The sequence below is a fragment of the Columba livia genome, chromosome Z, assembly GCF_036013475.1.
Source record: "Columba livia isolate bColLiv1 breed racing homer chromosome Z, bColLiv1.pat.W.v2, whole genome shotgun sequence".
Classification (NCBI taxonomy): domain Eukaryota; kingdom Metazoa; phylum Chordata; class Aves; order Columbiformes; family Columbidae; genus Columba; species Columba livia.
The window spans coordinates 59,040,396-59,060,371 of record NC_088642.1 but is presented as its reverse complement, the minus strand read 5'-3'; the positions used below and the strand labels follow the sequence as shown (position 1 = coordinate 59,060,371).

The 19,976-nt window shown below is 38.3% G+C and overlaps 1 protein-coding gene across 1 annotated transcript in view; it reads left to right on the top strand.

Annotated features, from left to right (window-relative positions):
• TRPM6 (transient receptor potential cation channel subfamily M member 6) overlaps positions 1-19,976 on the top strand; it is a 91,714-nt gene that overhangs the window by 23,715 nt on the left and 48,023 nt on the right. Inside the window, exons 4-14 of the mRNA XM_065046003.1 lie at positions 2,716-2,899; positions 3,267-3,480; positions 4,325-4,449; positions 5,234-5,405; positions 6,732-6,906; positions 8,243-8,366; positions 10,642-10,714; positions 10,834-10,934; positions 16,309-16,443; positions 16,951-17,004; positions 19,134-19,274. Of these exons, the coding sequence (XP_064902075.1) occupies positions 2,716-2,899; positions 3,267-3,480; positions 4,325-4,449; positions 5,234-5,405; positions 6,732-6,906; positions 8,243-8,366; positions 10,642-10,714; positions 10,834-10,934; positions 16,309-16,443; positions 16,951-17,004; positions 19,134-19,274 (1,498 nt within the window). The remainder of the gene's footprint in view (positions 1-2,715; positions 2,900-3,266; positions 3,481-4,324; positions 4,450-5,233; positions 5,406-6,731; positions 6,907-8,242; positions 8,367-10,641; positions 10,715-10,833; positions 10,935-16,308; positions 16,444-16,950; positions 17,005-19,133; positions 19,275-19,976) is intronic.

Below are 19,976 nucleotides of genomic sequence, written 5' to 3'. Positions count from 1 at the left end.
AGACAGGTTGCTCTGGCACTTGCTGCTCTATGAGGGGCTGTTGCTGTACAGTTGTGTGTACAGAACAGTAATGTGTGAGACAGATAGTAATTCTGTGCTCATATCTTGATGATGGGCTGAAATTAATTCGGATTTTAGAAAGTGTAATCTGTGGATGATGAGCCTGATTATTTTTCAGTGCTGTGTTTCCAAGCACTGCTATTGGCTGAATCAGAAGGTGTAATGTGGCATTTAAGTGAGTAATGCAATTTAATGTAGTATTTAGTTGGGACTCTACTGGTTCTCTGTCTGTCAGAATGACCCCTGGAAGAAGGGTCTTGTTATTGTGAGACCACTCTAGGAGCAGTACAGTGACCACAAGGTATTTTCAGGACCAAAGAACAATAGGTTATCTATGTTTTTTTCTTATATTTCATCAATTTTTGCCTGAAATTTGCTGTGTCTTACCCTGGAGTTCCCCCAAGAAGCAAGCGGAAAAAAACTGAAGGAGGGAGTCTAGTATCTCAGCTGTAGAGAAATTTGTCCTCTGAAGACCAATAATAAAATCAAAACTATCTCTTTTTTTTTCTGATTCTTCCTTTGAGATGTGCAGGGAGAGTCTTAAACAGGTATAGTCAGTCATTGGCCTCATGCTCTTTGTGGGCCAATTTTATCCAAATCTGCTTGCCTTCTGCTATCTACTTTGCAGCTACATTGCTCTGAAACTTTTAGTTCAGATTTATCTCTATAGCAACTCTAACCATGGATTCTGAGTCCACATGTTTTTTGACAAGATGATGTCAGCAGTGATCTTCATCTGTGTTGATCCCTCACAGTCTTCTGAAATAGTTATGTAATTGTATAGCTGTAAGTGACTTAGTGTGTTTGATTAAGGCTTATTCTCCAATCTGTGTGTGACTTGTCTTGTGCTCTAAGTTCCAGTTTGGAAGTTTTTTGCTTTAGTTCATGGGCTTGTCTTGGTTTGCCTAAGAGAAGGCAAAATTACAATGCATTTTTCTTTTGGGTTAACCAAAATGAGGTCCCCAAATCAGTGGTTTGTTTCAGCAGCTCTTGTGCCACCTCTGCTAATCCCCGTGTCTTTTTTTCTGCCACTGTCACAAGTACAAATGGTTGTGGAGTCATGCAGAGCAGCCAGATTGAGCAATACTTCTGATGAGAGTAATTTGTCAATAAAATCCCCTCTGTGAGATTTTTCCCTCCCCTGGCTAGGTCATTTCCTTTTCATTTTTCCCGGATTCGGTTGTGAGCACATGCCTGGCTTCTTTCTTACAAATCCCTGGATTTCTGTGATATCCTACTGATTGTCTCAGCTAGGGAAAAGGTGTAGGTGGTCCAGGTTAGCTAATGCACATTGAATTAGGCTGACAAAAAAATGTGCATTTTTTGTAGTCCCTGTTGCCTTCTGACTTGTAGCTAACCATCATCACACATGTCACAATACAGCTCAAATAATTTCTGCAGTGATAGGCTTTGAAAAATCTTTAATTCTTCACTGAATAAGATTTTTAATTGAATTATTACTTCCTCAAGAGTGTGTAAGGCCTCATTCTCCAGTCTGCTTTTGCAGAGCATTGAATCAATTGAATGAATTTGCCAGTGCTGAAAAACTGGAGTGCAAACATAATTTCATGGTTTCTGGGTATCAAAAGTGCCTTTCTAAAGCAGTTTATTTCCTTAATTTGCTTAGGTTTGTTTTGAGATTTGGTTTTGTTTGTTATTTTTAATCTATTTCTCTTTCACCAGTTATTTCTCACTCATCCTCACAGAAGATCCTCTGAATGTAGCTCTTTAGGGTTTTGCAGGTGTCGTTTATATCTAACCTGCCCCTAGATCTACAAGTAGAACATCTGAGTCCTGAGGCAGTCATTGAGTTCAGGTCGTCGGAGGCTGTTTGGTATCTTAAAGACGAAAAGGGGAGAATTTATCTCTATTTCCCAGGGTGTATTAACTTCTGAGATGCCTAAAGGAAAACTGGACTGTCAGATGTCACTATAAATTAAACTGAAGTTAATCCTGTAGAAGAGACTGGAGCCTGTTGAAGCCTGTATGACAGTAATACTGATTGAGTTTGGAATCTGGGTAATTCATCCAGTTGCAAACCTTTAATGCTAACTGAGCTTCTGCTAAATTTTCCTTAACATTGCACTTCAATGTATTCACTTAACTGGCATCCAAGAGTTATTGAAAAGGTCACGTTGGAGTTCTCTCTAGGCTGAGGTTTGCACCTCTCCACATGATTAATGATGGTAACTCCTAGATCTTCCTTCATAGCTAGAATAAGCTGTGGTAATAACCATAGCAAACCTTGGTGTCCTGAGAAGCTCCTCTGTAATCTCACTTATGAGACCAGTAAATCTGAGCTGCATTGCTTGGGTCAGAATTGCTATATGGGACATTCAGACTATTACAGAGTCATACAGACTTGCAGCATGGTTTGGGTTGGAAGGGACCTTTGAAGACCATGTAGTCCAACTCCCCAGCTGTTATTAGTGTTCATCAGGTAAAGAACATGTTCAGCATCCAACATAACATATTTATGATTTAATATAATGTCATTTTTTCATTGTTGAGCTGAGTTAATTTTTATTCTATTTTGTGTCAGCAAGCTACAATATCCTTCTTTGTAGAAAAACTATTTGGGCTATTCTGATGGAGATCCTAGAGTTGCATGCAAGTGTGTTTGTTATAAAATATTTTCTTTATTTTTAATATGAGATGTTGCTGTGGACGGCTGATTGGAGATCACCCAGGAGTAGACTGTAGCTGGCCTGTTTGTCAGACTGCCCCTCAAGGAGATGAGGATGAAGAATGGTCTGTGCAAAAACACACAAAGACAAGTCCAACAGATGCATTTGGTACAATCAATTTTCAAGATGGAGATCACACATACCATGCCAAGGTAATAAATGCTGGTTTTATATGTCTGACTTCTCTTTATAATTTCAGCATTAAAATAAATAAATAAATAAATAAAAATGGTGGTTTGGGGTGGATATCAGATTCTTTGGCTTAAGAGAGCAGTGGAATCTTAAGTCAGGTTAGAGTGTATGTATGATATTTTTACTTTGAATTTCACCACGATTAAGCATAATCTGAATTGCTGATTTTATTGCTCACTGATGTATTTTTGTGCTATCATATTAGCAGTATTTTAAAAGTTCTAATTCTGCATAAAATCTTTTAGACATTAATGCTGAGAACTTTGTAAGATGTTGCAGTTAATTCTCTTGGAGGATGTTTATTTCACCCATTATTATTTCTTCCAGTATATCAGACTCTCTTATGATAGCAATTTGGATCAGCTGTTGCACTTGATGGTTAAGGAATGGCAGATGGAGTTGCCAAAGCTAGTGATCTCTGTTCATGGAGGCATTCAAAATTTCACGCTTCCCTCAAAGGTCAAGCAGGTTTTCAGCAAAGGGTTGGTGAAGGCTGCTGAGACTACAGGAGCGTGGATAATTACAGAAGGCATCAACAGCGGTAGTATAATTATTTTTGTTTGTCTCAGTCTTCCTCTGTGTTCTTTCTCTGCACGAAAGCATATACATATATATAATTAAATTATTTGATAACTTGTGATATTTTAGCACAAAATAAGGCCTTTTCTTTTTAAGGAACAATGCATAATTCCAAGAGTGACATCATGTTCCTCTGCTGTTGTCAGGTGTTCTGAATATTTTTTATATATATACACATATATTTTATTAAGGAGTAGAGTATTCTGCATGTAATAAGAAACATTGGTAGTAGATAGCCAGAACTTATTTGCAGTCAATTTTGTCTGATTCATTAAGATATTTAGGTTCTGAGGACTGTGATTGGTGGTTTTTAAATGGTTTTCAAATCTAAATTTAACTTGTGTTTTATAATTTAAAATTATTGAATCATCATAATCAACTAATTAGCCTGTTAGTATAGTATCTGAAACTTTTTGTAGGCTACTCTCAAAAACTGAGGGGGTCAGTAGGCCACAGAACTGAAAGAGTTTTACTTCTTTAGCTTTTATGCAGTCTGGTGACCTTACTGAAGAACTGTCTGTTGCATTTGTGTAAAAATAATGTTTTTATGGAGGTAGATAGCACCATTAGCAATATATAATGGGTGTTATTAATTACGAATATGTGTTGAGTTTTAAGCATTGATGCATTACATCTGAGCCTTACAATTCCTACAGTGCACATCAAATATCCAAGTGGGATGGGATGGCTTGTTTCTGGTTAAAACATGACCACAGAATAAATGAAATTATGGGAAACCCTTTCACTGGTGTCCTGTATCAGGTCTCTGAATGTAGAAATAACTGATGATTTAACTGTCTGTTTAGGAGTGTCCAGGCATGTTGGGGATGCGCTGAAAGGCTGTGCCTCACCACACCTGAGAAAGATCTGTGCTGTTGGGATTCCTCCATGGGGTATCATTGAGAACCAGAGGGATCTAATTGGGAAAGATGTGAGTTGGACACGTTTTCATAATAAAAGCCTACACGTTCAGGGGAAGTTTGAGCTTTCCTGCGTACTTGATTTTCTGCTTCCTTCATTTCACTGGCTTGATAATTTTTCTCAGTAACAGAGGCTTAGGCTTTGCTCAGTATTAGAATTCTGTGGCATGTTGAGGCATTGTATTTTGCTTTTTGTGTGTCAATGAATAGTTTAAAAATGTTTATTTTCTTACAGGAAATTGCAATTCCTTTTTGAAATGTTGTAATTAGTTAGGCAATTCTCTTGTGATGGCTAGTGATGTATTTCTATGTTCGTGTGATTCAGGATGAGCAGTCAGCTCAAAGGTATACACAAATAGGCCATTAATATGCATGATTTTTATTCATAAACCAGAACTTTATGTGAGTGCCAGTGTGAGGGCACAATCTATATAACTGTCTAAAAACACTTGACTAGTAAGGTGAAATAATTCCTGATAAGTGAATGCTGGCATGTTTTAATGGGACTACACCCAGGAAAAATATGCCATTGTGTCTCAACTGTTGCAAAAAGAGGCAAGCAGTGATTCTGACTAAGGACTGCAGGCCTAATGAGAAATGCTCTCTGTGGTATTACCTGAGGTTTTGTTGCTGTTAAGAATAAAATGAAAACCCATGTTTGAATAGACCAGCAAAAAGCATGATGGGAGCTTTCAGCAGATCACAATATGATGAAGAAATACACACAAGCAAGGCAACGTAAATCAAGGTATTTTGTTCGTTTGTTTGAAGATCTTTTTATTTTTGTTTTCTTAGGTAGTTTGCTTGTATCAGACTCTTGGTAATCCACTCAGCAAGCTGAGTACCCTCAACAGCATGCATTCTCATTTTCTAATGGCAGATGATGGGACAGTAGGCAAGTATGGGAATGAAATGATGCTCAGGAGGAATTTGGAGAAGTACATATCACTTCAAAAAATACACACAAGTGAGTAATGCTGTGGTTCAGCTTTATGGAAGAAAAACCTGTCCTTTAAGTTCTGTAGGTACTTGATGTTTCCTGTTACATGTTGTACATCTTCATTTGCCATAGATTTCACTGAGGTTGAAAGTTATTAATTGCACGTGTCTTGAACTTTGAGTGTCAGGAAAATGAAAAGGGCAATATTTTTATAAAGCGTTATGCATTCGAGCTAAGTTGCATTTTAGTTTCTTAGTTGTCTAAATTTAGTCTAAACGCTAAATTATTTAGTAGGTACTCAGCATTTGCTTACTTTGCAGTTTTGCATGGTCTCTCCATGAGCACTGAATAGTTTCCCAGCATTTTGCTAGGTGGAAAAATGGTCACATTTAGTGGAATTTGAATCCTTCTTCCCCTGTTCCTTACTTACATCCTTGTCACTCTTCTATATTGCAAGCCTGTGACCTCCTCAGGTACAGAAAAAAAGACTGGTGGAGAAAGGAATACCTTCAGCCAATGTTTGTCAGATTGCATAACTTCTATTGTTTGCTTATACAGTAACCAAGATATGGTATAAAAATAATAAATGAAATATTTATTACATACACAAGTATTTCTTTTTATGAACTAGAATGTATACATTTTTTGTGGAAGTTCACACTTACTTAGTGATTTAAATCTTGACTTATGTTAGAGAGACATTAGCAGAGTTATGATGCTGAATTCTTGTTTCCTTTATCTGCTCACATTATAGTATTTACAAACTGAGATAACTACCCAATTTTTAGTGTGTTCCTACTTAGAACTTATTACTTAGGCTCTTATATATTTTCTTACTATGAGTTTTTGCAAGTCGGAGGTTTTTTTTTGTTTGGTTGGTTTTGTCTTTAGGTTTTTTTTTTCCATTTTATTGCATCTTATTTGAAATTTATTTCTTATTGCTAAAAAAACCACCCTGCTGCTGTAAAACTTGAAAAACTCTGTAAAGAAGTGCCTGATTACTTTTCTATATGTGTAGATAAATGGATATTGGCAATATTTCAAACACCATTGACGTTCTTATGTTAGAGTTATTGAAAAGGACAGAGAGGTATTCTGAAGGATGTTTCTTCTTTCCAATGTTAGGGTCATGTACAATGTTATTAGGATGTTTTCGTGGTCTTTTTGATCTGGTTGCAGAAGTTCTGTGAAAGTCTTAAAAAGTGTTAGTCAAATTAGAAATGGTGAATGCCTGGTTTTGTCTCGATTGAACCATGTATGAGACTCCTTCATGAGTATTTATTTAACAGATGTTCTGATTTTTTTAATGTGATTGAGACCTGTTTGTAACTGGTGAGGTGTGTTTTGAAACAGGAATGGGCCAAGGTGTACCCGTGGTTGGGCTGGTGGTGGAAGGAGGCCCCAATGTGATCCTAATGGTGAGGGAGTATGTGAGGGCCAGCCCATCTGTCCCCGTGGTGGTCTACGAGGGCACTGGCAGAGCTGCAGATATCCTGGCTTTTACCCACAAACACACGGGTGATACAGGGTGAGTAGTGGCATATACTCCTCCTGCTTGGTCTGTCATATTGGGAGGGACCTGAAAACACCTGTCTCAAATCCTCTGAGATAATTCCTAGTGCTTCTAGTAATTTGCTGGCTTTTACTTCTGTGAAGTGAGAACAGAGTTTCTTCCTTCTCTGCCTCAAACTAATGCTGAAAAGAATTATTCTGCCAAGTTTACTCAGGCTTTTTTAAGAGAAAAAAGAAACTGCATCTAGCTGTTTTGGGTTACTGTAATGTTTTGCACCTTTGGCAAGGGACACTGCTGGGTGACCCCGGAGTGCCTGCTTGGGTTTTGACTCAATGCTTTCTCCTGCCATCAGTATTCTGTAAGTGGGTTTGCATCTGGGTCGCACAAAGCTGTTGAGACTAGGGCTGGGGTTAGTTGCTGTAGGAGCTTCAGCCTATGGTAGGAGAAGGACTAAGATTCCTTGGCTTTGGCTTTGGTTTACCCAGTGGTAATTCAGATCTGTCATCCTTGTGTAGCTGTAACTCTTAATGTCACCTCCAGTGCAGCCTCAGATGCAGACTTTGTTAAATCTACCTTGCTGAAATTTTTATGTCCAAAATGGAGATAAGTATATACATATTTGTAGAGATAATGATAATGATAATAATAATATTTTGAAAGTTTTTCAAAGTCAAAAGGGCTTTTAAAATAAAAAGTCCAATTTTAGAAAGGTGACCTGGGTTTGTTCCAAGTAAAATAAAGTATGAACAATTTAATAAACTTTATATCTTAATGGTTTATTTATTATATTTTCCAAGTATTATTTTAGGGGGGTGGTATTTTTCCCTAGTATGTTGTACTGAGAACTTCTTTCTTCACTTGCCTTTTATTCCGTATTTTTTTATCTTTAGAAAAAAAGTCCTAACATTTCAAAAGTAAATGAAAATATGGACAGAAAGGTTAACAGAAAGATAAAAGAGGTGGAAGGAATGGGAGAGGTATGAAGCCTAATGAACTAATAATGAGGAAATTAATTTTATCCCTGTATGATTATTGAAAGAAAAAAAAATTGCTAAACTTTTAGTGGTTTTTAGCTGTATATTCACAGACGATCCTTTGAAAATTGTTAACTTTTTCCTTTGTCCTATTTCCAATAGTATGTATCTATGATCAGAACTAATGCCTGTGTGAATAACAATTTATGTTGTGGGATACCTTTGCTTTGTTTTGTTGAAAGAAGACAGGAATAAGTCAACAGAGAAGTAGAAATGGAAGAGATTTCTCATATGTCTCTCCTTTGCACAAGTTTCATCTTTTGCTGAGGTGTCATTTGGGCTGGTAAAATATTCTTGCTTGTATATCTATTTTTCAGGGACCTGCGCCCTCAGGTGAAGAAGGAGGTCTTAGTGATGATTCAAAACACATTTAGCTTGGGACAGAAACAGTCCAGTCATCTGTTTCACATTTTGATGGAATGCATGGAGCGCAGAGAGTCTGTGAGTGGGGTTCACGATCTGAGTTTAGGGTGTCTTTGTTTGCTCTTATGTTTACTTGCTGTTTCTTTGGTGGGTTAGTATGGGGGCACAGCAGTTGTAGAAGTAATGGTATTAACTCTAGTAAAAGGTGTCTGTACTAATTTATATATTGCGTAGCTCCACAGAGCCTGTTAACTTCTAAAGTCTCAGTGGTTGCTTATGAAATGACAGTTTTTTCTGTTTTTAGTAAAAGGCCAGACATCTGCTTTTGCAGGAAAGGTCAAGCAATTCCTACTTTTTTTTTTTTTTTTTTTTCCTGTAGTAGTGTCTTATTTGTAGTTTAGAAATGTTTCTACTATCCATTCTTCTCCTCATAACAGGTGCCAGAAATTATCTCTGAGTATTGAAATGTTCTTTAGAAAGGTGCCGGCATGTTTAGTGGTTCATTTGCAAGAAGAATCATAGAACGGTTTGGATTGGAAGCAGCCTTGAAGATCATGTAGTTCCGACCCCTATGCCACGAGCAGGGACACCTTCCACTGGACCAAGTTGCTCAAAGCCCCATCCAACCTGGCCTTGAACACTTCCAGTGTTGAGGCACCCACAACTGGGCAGCCTGTTCCAGTGCCTCACCACCCTCACAGTAAAGAATTTATTCCTAACAATCTAATCTAAATCTACCCATTTTCAGTTTAAAACTATTAATCCTTGTCCTATCACTGGACTCCCTGAAAAAGAGTCTCTCCCCATATTTCCTGAAGATGTCCTTCATGTACTTGAAGGCTGCTATAAGGTCTCTCTGGAGCCTTCTCTTCTTCAGGTTGAACAATGCCAGCTCTCTCAGCCTGTCCTCACAGGGGAGGTGTTCCAGCCCTCTAACAATTTTCATGTCCCTTCTCTGGACCTACTCAAGCAGGCCCATGTTTTTCTTGTGCTGTGGGCCCCAGAGCTGAATACAGTACTCCTAGTAGGGTCTCAAGGAAGCAGAGTAGAGGGTGAGAATCACCTACTTCAACCTACTTGCCACAGTTGATGCAGACACAGGATGCAAATTGGCTTTCTGGGCTGCAAGCACCTGTTGCCGGCTTATGTCCAGTTTTTCATTCACTGGTACCCTCAAGTCCTTCTCCTCAGGGCTGCTCTCAATCCATTCATTACTCAGCCTATATCCCTATTTGGCATTGCCTAGGTCCAGGTGCAGGGCCTTACACTTGGCTGTGTTGAACTTCATGACATTCACACAGGCCCACCTCTGAACCCTGTCATGGTCCCTCCAGATGGCACCCCTTCCCTCTAGAGTATCAAACACACCACTCAGCTTGGCATAACCTGCAAACTTGCTGAGGGTGCACTCCATCCCACTCCATATTGCTGACAGAGATGTTAAACATCACCAGTCCCAATACCAACCCCTGAGGAACGCCACTCATCACTGGTCTCCACCACCCATTGCCTGTAACTCTCTGAGTGTGACCAAGTGGTCCACCTGTCAAATCCAATGTCTCTCCATTTTAGAGACAAGGATGTTGTGTGGGACCGCATTGAATGCTTTGCACACTCCTGGTCCCTGACATCAGTTGATCTTCCTTTATCCACTAACGCTGTAACCCCATCATAGAAGGCCACCAGATTTGTCAGGTACAAGTTGTCCTTAGTGAAGCCATGCTGGCTGTCACCAGTCACCTCCTTATTTTCCATGTGCCTTAGCATAGTTTCCAGGAGGATCTGCTCTATGATCTTAACAGGCACAGAGGTGAGGCTGACCAGCTTGTAGTTCCCCGGGTCTTCCTTTTCAGCATTTTAAAAATGGGGGTTGTTTCCCCTTTTGCAGACACTGAAATCTTCACTGGACTGGCACTGGACTGCCATGATGGAGTACCAAGTATTTGTTATGGGAACAGTGACAATTGTAGCAACGATCGCTAAAATAGAAACTACCAAATGTGTTTTTCTTTTCTTTTGTTTTACTTTATTTGAATGTCTGTTTTCTAGTGGAACACTGAGTAGACATCAACCATGTTGCATTTTTATGTTTCTCAGCTTTAAAGGCCACTCAAAAGGAAATAGACTCATGTTCTTATGCAGTAAGTTGATGCCAGTTTGCCTGGGATGCCATTGTATTAAAAACCAAAATGTTGTATTTTCTGTCTGAAACAAAGGAAAATCATGGCTAGACCTTTGCTGTTGTTTGTGTTGAAAACATGTATGATTTAATCTACCACAGCCCTTACCAAGAAGAAATAACTACAGACTTCTCTGCCTCACCTCAAATAGTATACTTCTGCAATTCTAACAGATAACCATATTCGATGCAGAATCAGAAGATCAGCAGGACATTGATTTGGCAATTCTGACTGCACTCTTGAAAGGTACCTATCTAAAATTATCACCTGTTTTCATCTGACATATAATCCTATTGGCTCACCTTTTCAAAGCAAAGGGTAACACCAATGTGTGAAAACCGCTGGGTCTTTTGCTTGTTTCCTAGGTACAAATATGTCTGCTGCAGATCAGCTAGATTTGGCGTTGGCCTGGAACCGCATAGATATTGCCAAGAAACACATATTGGTTTATGGACAGCACTGGAAGGTACTATTATCTTTTAATTTTCACAGTGGCTTTACACTTTATTTTGATGATTTGCATTTGTTAGGCTTTAACTGAGGAATAGTTTGGTGCTTGGAGTCAGTCTTCTGGAGTAATCATCTTTGATTTTGGAGAGGCATTATTCTTAAAGTTGTGAAGTATTCAGCTGCAGAGTGCATCAGATGAAAAATCTAAGAAATTTTATTTCCCCAGAGAAGAGGTGATATCTAAAATTCCTGTAGTTTTTTTTTCTGCTAGCTTTTCCAAATAGTTTCAGTGGCCCTTCTGGACATGTATTCCTCAAGACTGGGTTGACAATCATTGATGGCCAATGATACTCATTGTAGATCAGAGCATGCTTTTCTCCAAAGAAGTAAAGTCCAAAGGAGTCTTGCCTCTGTTTTCCTAACTCTAGTCAGAAATACAGAAATCATGGTCCTTTTATGGTGTTACCTGGAAAAAAAAAAAAAAGTAGAATTAACTGTGGTAACAAGGCGCCATGGCATTATTTCAGGTATTGTTTCTTGGGAATAGCTGCCATCAAGGCAAGACACTATTTAGACCTACATTAACTATATGCATGTGAAAGAACTTAACAGTAACAATTTAGTCAGTCCTATAAATTGTGTTTTTTAAACTTTCAGATGTAATCTGGTATTTAAGTATAATCCTTCCTGAGTGAATTTTTATGTAGATAATATGATTTTTATAGAAGATATATATAAAACTCTATGTGCCTCAACACATGCTATTCCCATTTGTAATGAAAGTAAATATTTTCTTCAAGAAAATATATCTGATGATCCCAGAAGTAGTTTTTAAGTTTTCCCTTCCAAAAATTACAAGGTTAATGTTTCCAGTCCTGAATGCCCTTCCTCTTTCCCTCTTTACAATGTAAATTTTGGAAAATCGACAGTGAGGTGTTTTTTTTTGTTTATATTTGTTTTGTTTTGTGTAAACATAGCTGGTTGTTTGATAGAACAAGAGAGCTGAACTTATTGATCACCAGTCTGTATTTTCGTGTGGTGTATAAGGCTGAATACTTGGAGGACTATGCCTGACATGTTTACAGTTGGCCACTCCTGAATTAAAGCATTTTCTGTGTTATTGTTACCTCTGTGGGCTCAGTTCACTAGCTGTGAAGTGAAGACAATCATGTCATGTTCTTGCACAAAGCCTAGTAAAAATAAATGCCCACTGAAAGGCAAAGAAGGAAATTGCTGGTTTCTTTTTCAGGATTTGAATAGTGTGTGAATAATAAGGGATGTGCCAAGCCTGGAACAATGAAATTAGAACAACATGTTGAATTGCTCCCTGCTGAGAGAGCATTGTTCATTCTGTGGACTGAATAAGACTAAGCACTCTGGTGAAACATAGTATATGATTGAGCAATGAATAATTGTACCATGGTGATGAATTATCTGATAACTTTTGAGTGTTTTGAGTGCATAATATTAACAGTGTTTTTGTCCAATGGACTTTTGTTTTTATGGATTATGGGGAAGATTTGTGTATATACAATGATGTGTGCATATTTTTACCTTTACAATTTTTTTTTTTTACAAGACACTGTTATGTTTTGACTCTATGAAGAAAATGTGTTTTTCCCCCCGTCTTCTTTCATTGTTTTATAGTGTGTACATTTTTTATTTGTATTTATTTAGGTTTTTTTCCTTCAACAGCTCTGCTGTGAACTGTTGATAAGCACATCTGTGTAAGCTGTTAAAGGAAGCAGCTGTCTTACTGCTTGAAATTCTATACTATTGGAGTAAGAGTGAAGCATTATGCTTTTGTCATTTTTATTGTTGAAGATACATGTCGTCAAGGCCTGCGGGTCTGCATCATTCCTTTGTGTTTACACGAGAAGTGTGGCAGGTGAAGCTTGCTTTGACTGGTGAATTAGTATAAATGATGTAAAAATAGAATAGAATCATAGAACCATTTAGGTTGGAAAAGACTTTTAAAATCATCAAGTCCAACCACGAACCTAACGCTGCCAAGTCTACTCCTGAACCACGTCCGTAAGTGCCAACTCTGCATGTCTTTCACATACCCTCGGGGATGGTGACTGGGCAGTCTGTTCCAATGCCTGACAACTCCTCTCATGAAGAAATTTGTCGTAATACCCTTAAGAACTTCAGTCTGTTGTCCCAAGTAACAAGTGACAGAACAAGAGGAAGTGGCCTCGAGTTGTACAAGGGGAGATTTAGATTGGATATTAGGAAAATTTTCTTCACCAAAAGATTTATCAAGCTTTTGAACAGGCTGCCCAGGGAAGTGGTTGAGTCACCATCTCTGGAGGTGTTTAAGTGTAAGTGTGGTGCTTAAGGACATGGTGTAGTGGGATTTGGCAGTGTTAGATTTACGGTTGAACTCTTGAAGGTCTTTTCCAACCTAAAGGATTCTGTGATTCTATGTATATGGGAAATGACAAATAACATTTTCCTAGTCACTGCTGCTTTATCACAGAAGGTTTTAGAGAACTATTGAAGTCTTCCCCTTCACTCCTGGCTTTCCTGAAGTGATTATCTGTTCATTTTTTTCCATATTTCTGACAATATTTTCTACTCTTCTGTGTGCTTTTTTTCAGGTCATATAGTCATCTTTTGGTATAGACATACACTGTACCAAATATTCAAGATATGGTGTTCTTCATTGAAATATTTTGTGAAATACTAATATTTAGACATTCTGTGTTCATCTAAGTATAAATCCTAATAGTCTGTATCCCTCTTTCACTTGTTTCCAACTTATATCCAGCTTACATTAATGCTCCACTAACATTTTTTCTGAGTTAATTTCAAGACTGAAGCGCAGGTAGGGTTGTTTTTCCCAGACGCACATTTTTTCTCATTTACCAATATTGAATTTCACCTGCTTTTTTGGTTGGTTGGTTCATATTACGAGATTCTTCTGTACCTCTTCCCAATCAATTTTATGATGGTGATTATTTTTTTATCATCAGCAGGTGTTGTCAAAGTGGTAATCAATATGTGGGATTTTCTTGGTCTCCCACCACTATTAATAATCATTTTCCATACAATTTTTTCAATTGTTAAACAATTGGAGGACCTTTTTCCTTGTGACAGCTTGATTTGTTTGGAATTCCTTCAAAAAAGCCATCATCAAAAGCCTTTGTGGGGATGCAAACATCCTGTGTTGATCAAACAGCCTTATCCTTGTTGTCCCTGCCAAAATTCTGTTAGAGTTCTGATTTCATTCTACAAAATAACTTCCTTGCTTCCTCTTACTCTACTGGATTTACCCATGTTGCTATTATTGCTATTCCTTATTGTAGCTTAATTTTATTTGTCCTTACAAAGTTCTAACTATATTGACATGCCATACTTTGACAAGTTGTACACTCCTTTGACTTTTTCAACAATTCACATATTTTCTACCATCTTCCATTCTGCTGTTAGGGAGGCTGATTTTTTCTGTACTTCAGTTCCCTGGTAACTCTTAAGTGAATACCACCTGGTCCTGATAATTTGCTACCACTTTGTGGATTACTTCTGTAATATTTTCTACTGACACTTCAATTTGACACAGTTCTTCAGATTTGTCTGCCATAAAGAAAAGCTTTGATGTAGGACATTTTCTCACATGTTCTGTAGTGAGCAGTGAGGCAATGAATTCATTTGCCATTTCTGCAATAGACTTATCTCCTTGCATGCTTCTTTCATAGCTTGGTCATCCTCTGGCCTGACAGATTCACTGGCAGTTCCCTTACTCCTGCTCCTCTGCTTCTGATATGTTTGAAAAAGATCTATGTGCCTGTTCATACCTATTTCAGTGCAATTGTTCAGCAACATTTTGAATGAAAAGTCTGTGTCAAATAATGACTGTGTTCTCCTCTTCAAGTAAGATGTAAAGAGCTTGTAAAAAACAAGCTTTATATCTCTTGTTGCTTCTTCAAGTGAAAAATAGAATGGCATATATTCCTGAAAGTTTTTCTTCTGACTAAGGAGGAGGAAAACGTTAACAATATTTCCTTCATGCATTGTAAAGAATTTAAAATAAAGAAGAAAAAAGAAAATGCACAAGCAGAGTTTTAAAGTTTGCTTTTGACTTAGTTGTTTTCTTAATTAAAGAGGAATACCCCTCTGGCTGTTAGGGTCTGCCAGACCTGCAGTTTCCAGGAGCTACGATTTGTATTAGATTATTGTGGTTGTGTATTCAAATTTTGAATTAGATATTTCAGGAGAAATTTTTAAGTGATTTTCCATGCAGTCTTAGTATTTTTCTGTCTGTTTAAGTGTTTTAAGGGAACATGCACAATTATGCACAGCTTTTTGCTATTTCTTTTTAGAATTTTGATCCTAAAAGTTCAGAAGGTAAAGATTGTATGTGCTGCAACTATGTTTCTACTTGAATGTCAGCTCAGTCTCAAATGGACTTTACGACAAAGAATGTCATTCCAGTAGTTAGTGGACAGCTGTCTAAACCTCTTTGGACATGTTGCCAGCATAAGGAATGACTACTGGAGGAAATTTAATACACGAATGGTCACTTTGAGGTATTTCTGTAAGAAACACCAATAATTCAGGAATAGGACACAAGTTTTCTTTTCACATGTGACAATTCTGTAATATTTATTGCTCATCTTCTAGTATTGCTTCTGCCATACTTAAAAAAGTACATGGAAAGGACTAACTTCACATGCCAAGTTAGCATTAGCACCTGCCCAATTTGTGAGCCAGAGCCCTCATTCTGCTCACCCCACTGCATTTTCTGTGCATACATGTTCTGTAAAAATTCTTTATATGGATTTATATGAACCTCATATATCCAACTCCTTTGCTGTTTTGCATGTAGAAATCCTGCTGAGCTCTGTGCATGTGCCACGAGTAGAGTGCTTTCACTACTTTGGACACTGTTGTAGGTAGACCTCTGCTTCGTGGTGTCTTTGAGAGAGATTATCCTAATGCAGATTCTCTCTCATATTTAAGAAGAAGTCTACTTTAAAGAACTTCAAGTTCTATAGATATATCTTGAAATACAGTACCTTGAAATGGCTTTTGTCATATGTTGAAGAAGAAAGGCTTTCCTCCACCCCCTGCATTATCATACATTAGCTTCTGAAGTGAATTAAAGAGTAGGGAATGTATTATCAAAGTCTGGTTGTAAGGTTAGACTTGTAAAAGTCTCTACAGACATTTGGTTTATGGAGACTCAGTTTTACTTCCCCTCTGGGTTGGAATTTTTACACAGATGCTTCCTCCAGCATGTTTTTCTTTTGTACTGTGCACTTTAAATATACATGAAGACAAATCATTGTGATAAAGGAATGTCTAGCTGTTCAGGCATGTTTTATTTATTTCCAAAAGCAGATAATAATTTTCTAAGCTTTTGCTTCATCTCTGTCCTTCTGGAGGTTGGTGCCTTGGAACAGGCAATGCTGGATGCTTTAGTGATGGATCGTGTGGATTTTGTGAAGCTGTTAATAGAGCACGGAGTGAACATGCACTGTTTTCTTACCATATCTCGTTTGGAAGAACTCTACAATACAGTGAGTATTTGAAATCCCAGTGTAGAGCTCTAGATAAGGATGCCAAGAAAGAATACTGTTTTGTTTAATTAAGTCACATTTATATGAAAGATTTTTGAAAAAAAAAATTAAAAATTAATGAGTTTTGATCACTTTTTATTGTCATTTTGATTTTTGGAATAGTGTCCAAGCTTTTTATTTTCAACTAATTGACATGAATCAGACTGAATACTTGCCCAAAGCTCATGAGAAATACATTCTGATTTTAATGTGGTATGTGATACATGCTTATCTTCCTGAAAATGATACGTTGTTTAACCTAAGGGATACCTACTTCTTTCTAGAATATGTCAAGATTTAAGATAGTAGAGGTGTTGCAGACTGGTGTTGAAGTGTTTTTGAACAGGTTTATGGGGAGAGTTTGAGTGTAGCTTATGCTGAAGATCCTTTAGCTGTTTTCTTTTACTATATTGATTTCCTAATACAGAGTGATGTGTTTGTTTACTCTCTTTTCTTTCCACACCACAGAAGCAAGGACCATCAAATCTACTTTTGCATCACCTAGTTCAAGATGTGAAACAGGTAACAGACACAGGAAAGGCTGGAGAGCAAAGATGGTAGCTTACAACTTCAGTGTCCACTGGCATGCTACTATTAGGTAATAGAGAAGAATTTTGCGAATAGAAGTGACAGGTTCATTACTGTGCTCCTATATCTACTAAACGGTTTTATCTTCATCCCACTGATCCCCTTAGGCAATTAACTAGCACACTACTACTGGATGCTCCCAAAGGTCCTGTACCTTAATTTCAAAGCCAAGGAGTTCATCTAGATCAGACGGTCTCAAGTTACTGAAGCGACATTATGAAATGATGGTAAAGAAGAATTAGCAAATTAGTGCTTTAAGGTTTTATTTTTTTTTCCCTCAAAGCTAAAAAAGTCTCCCCTTGTTGAGCAGTAACAAAAAGATACTGTGACAAGATATATTATTATAATGTGCTGGAGAGAACAGAAGGTGGCAGTGGATGACTACTGCAAGGAGCACTGGCTCTGTTAGTAGTTCAGTCTGTCAGCCTTGTGACTTAGCTACACAGTCAATTTATTTTCTGTTTCTGTTATGTATTGTACCTCACAGCACTGCTTAGCCAGGAAGGGATGAGCTGTTCTTTCTGCAGCTATTCTCCACTGCAGGAGATGCCTAGATCCAAAACTAGATCAATTGGCTAATTCTTTCCAGGGTATAAATGCTAAGGTAAAATATAATGGTAAGTCTGACTGTTTGCAGAGTTCTGTGGTCTCAAGTATTGGGACTTCTAGTATTATTTTCTTATTGTGGGTGACTTTCATGTCAATCCCATTTATGGTTCTGTAGATAGGTGTAGGGTAATCTGATCTCCAATAACAAGCTACTTTCTGTGTTTTCCCATACTGATGTAAATCTTTGAGATCTAATTTATGTGACAGATATTGAAAATCGCAGTGTTGAAAATACATTGAACATTTCCAGGCTGAAAACTCTGTCTTTCTTACTGATACTGAAGCGATTTTCTCCTTGATATGACTCGTCTCCTAAAACCCATGGCCTGGTAACATCTGAGGACACTCTGGAAAAACTTGGGGTGTGATCTAAGGGGAAGTATTTGGCACTTAAATGGAATAGGGGAATTTAGGTAGAAGATGGGTGCGCAATCTCAAAACTTCTGCACTCTTAGGTAAGCTAAAGTCACTTGAGACAGGCAAACAGATCTAAACACTGAAAAGCCTTTTTCTCCTGTACTTTTATAAGAATGCATAAGTGCTCTGTGAATGGGTTGAGCAGTTGCACTCTTATTGAATATGGTACCTCAGTAGCTAGGACAACCACCAGGGTGATGTGACCATGGATTTCACAGTATTTTCTCCATTAGTGTGACCAGCTTTACTGGTGCTGCATTTGAATGGAGATACATGGCAGTCTTCCCTGATAGTATAAAAAGTGCTTCTTAGTGCAGAATATTATCTACAAGTACAGGTAGTCAGAAATACTTGCCTAACTCTCAATGGCAGTGGTGGCAAGCTCTTTCCAGTGAGATACACTTTTGCCTCAGAGTGCTCAGCATATTGGTGCCTTCTGTTCCCCAGAACAGGCAACAGTCCTTTAAAGAGATGTTGTGAGAGACTCCAAAGCTACAGCTAATGCCCATGCAGCTGCTGTCCTAGTTGTCTTGAGAGTCTTGAACCTCTACAAGAGATTACCAGTCTCCAAGAATTACTCTACAACATTAAGTACAACATTACTCTACAATATGCTTCATCCACTTCATTTTTAATTAATGAATTGACTTAATGAGCAAATCAAACCCTGCTAGTTTTCTCTTGTTATGAGAAGATGACTTTTATCAATCTCTCTGGCTGTTGGTGACTGACCTGAAGAACCATTTCCATCACTGTTGAGTGCAGATGGTCTTGTGAACTTTGCAATATATGTCCCTATGTGTTGTGGGTGCAGTGAACTGTAGACATCACACTTTTCAGGCTGAAAATGTGGATGTGCCTGTGTTCTCCCTCCTAGGAGAATTCCATATGCCTAATGAATGTGTGCACTTCCTTGACAGATGCAGGAACTTCTAGCTCCAGCTTCTTCCAGACTCCCCTCATAGTGGTAGAGCTGTGACATGTTGAATGTTGCATATTATAGCATCATGAAATGCTTGTGACATTTGGTGTTTCAGAATACCCTGTCCTTGGATTACAAGATATCACTGATTGATATTGGGCTGGTGATAGAGTACCTCCTTGGTGGAGCTTATCGGAGCAGCTACACAAGGAAGCATTTCCGAATTCTCTACAATGATCTCTACAGAAAACACAAGGTAACTTCTGAGAAATGGCTACCACTGGTCACCAAGAAAAGCCAAACGTGATACCTGAAAGTAGCTCAGGTTGTCATTGAGGTTTGTCTGAAGAACATCACTTAAATGTAGGCCATGCTTGCCTGCTTTATGAACCTCTTTGCCAACTGTGGAGAGATTGCAAATAAAACAGACATCCCTCCTCAAACTACTTCCTGCCCCCCAAGAACACTGGTGATTGTTAAATTAACTATTTGTTCAGTGAGTTTACCTTTGTGCTCAGTAGCAGTGTTGTGTTCTTTGTCATGCATCCAACAAGGCTCTACCAACCACCATTTTCCCTTTTGCAAAGCATTTGCCTGTTTCTACTCTTGCAACTTGAACTGCCTCACAAAAATACTGAATTCAACAGGCATTGAACGAGACTTAGAGCATGTCAGCATGACATAGTGAAAGAGCAACATGGAGATCCCTGACACAGGTTTTGAGCAAATGTCTTAACCTTTTAGAAGGAGCTCAGTGCGAGTGGTGTGTCCTCCAGCCCAGGCCAGTGAGATATGTTTGCCTGGCAGAGCTTGTTCCGTGATGCACTGGTCATCACAGGGGAAGTCTCATGCTGCATGTACCAGGCTGCACCTGTGGTGCAGTGGCTTTGTTCAGGCAGAGGGTTGTGCTTGGACATGTGTGCCGTTCTGCACCTTCTAGATGCGTAAGATGTTTCAC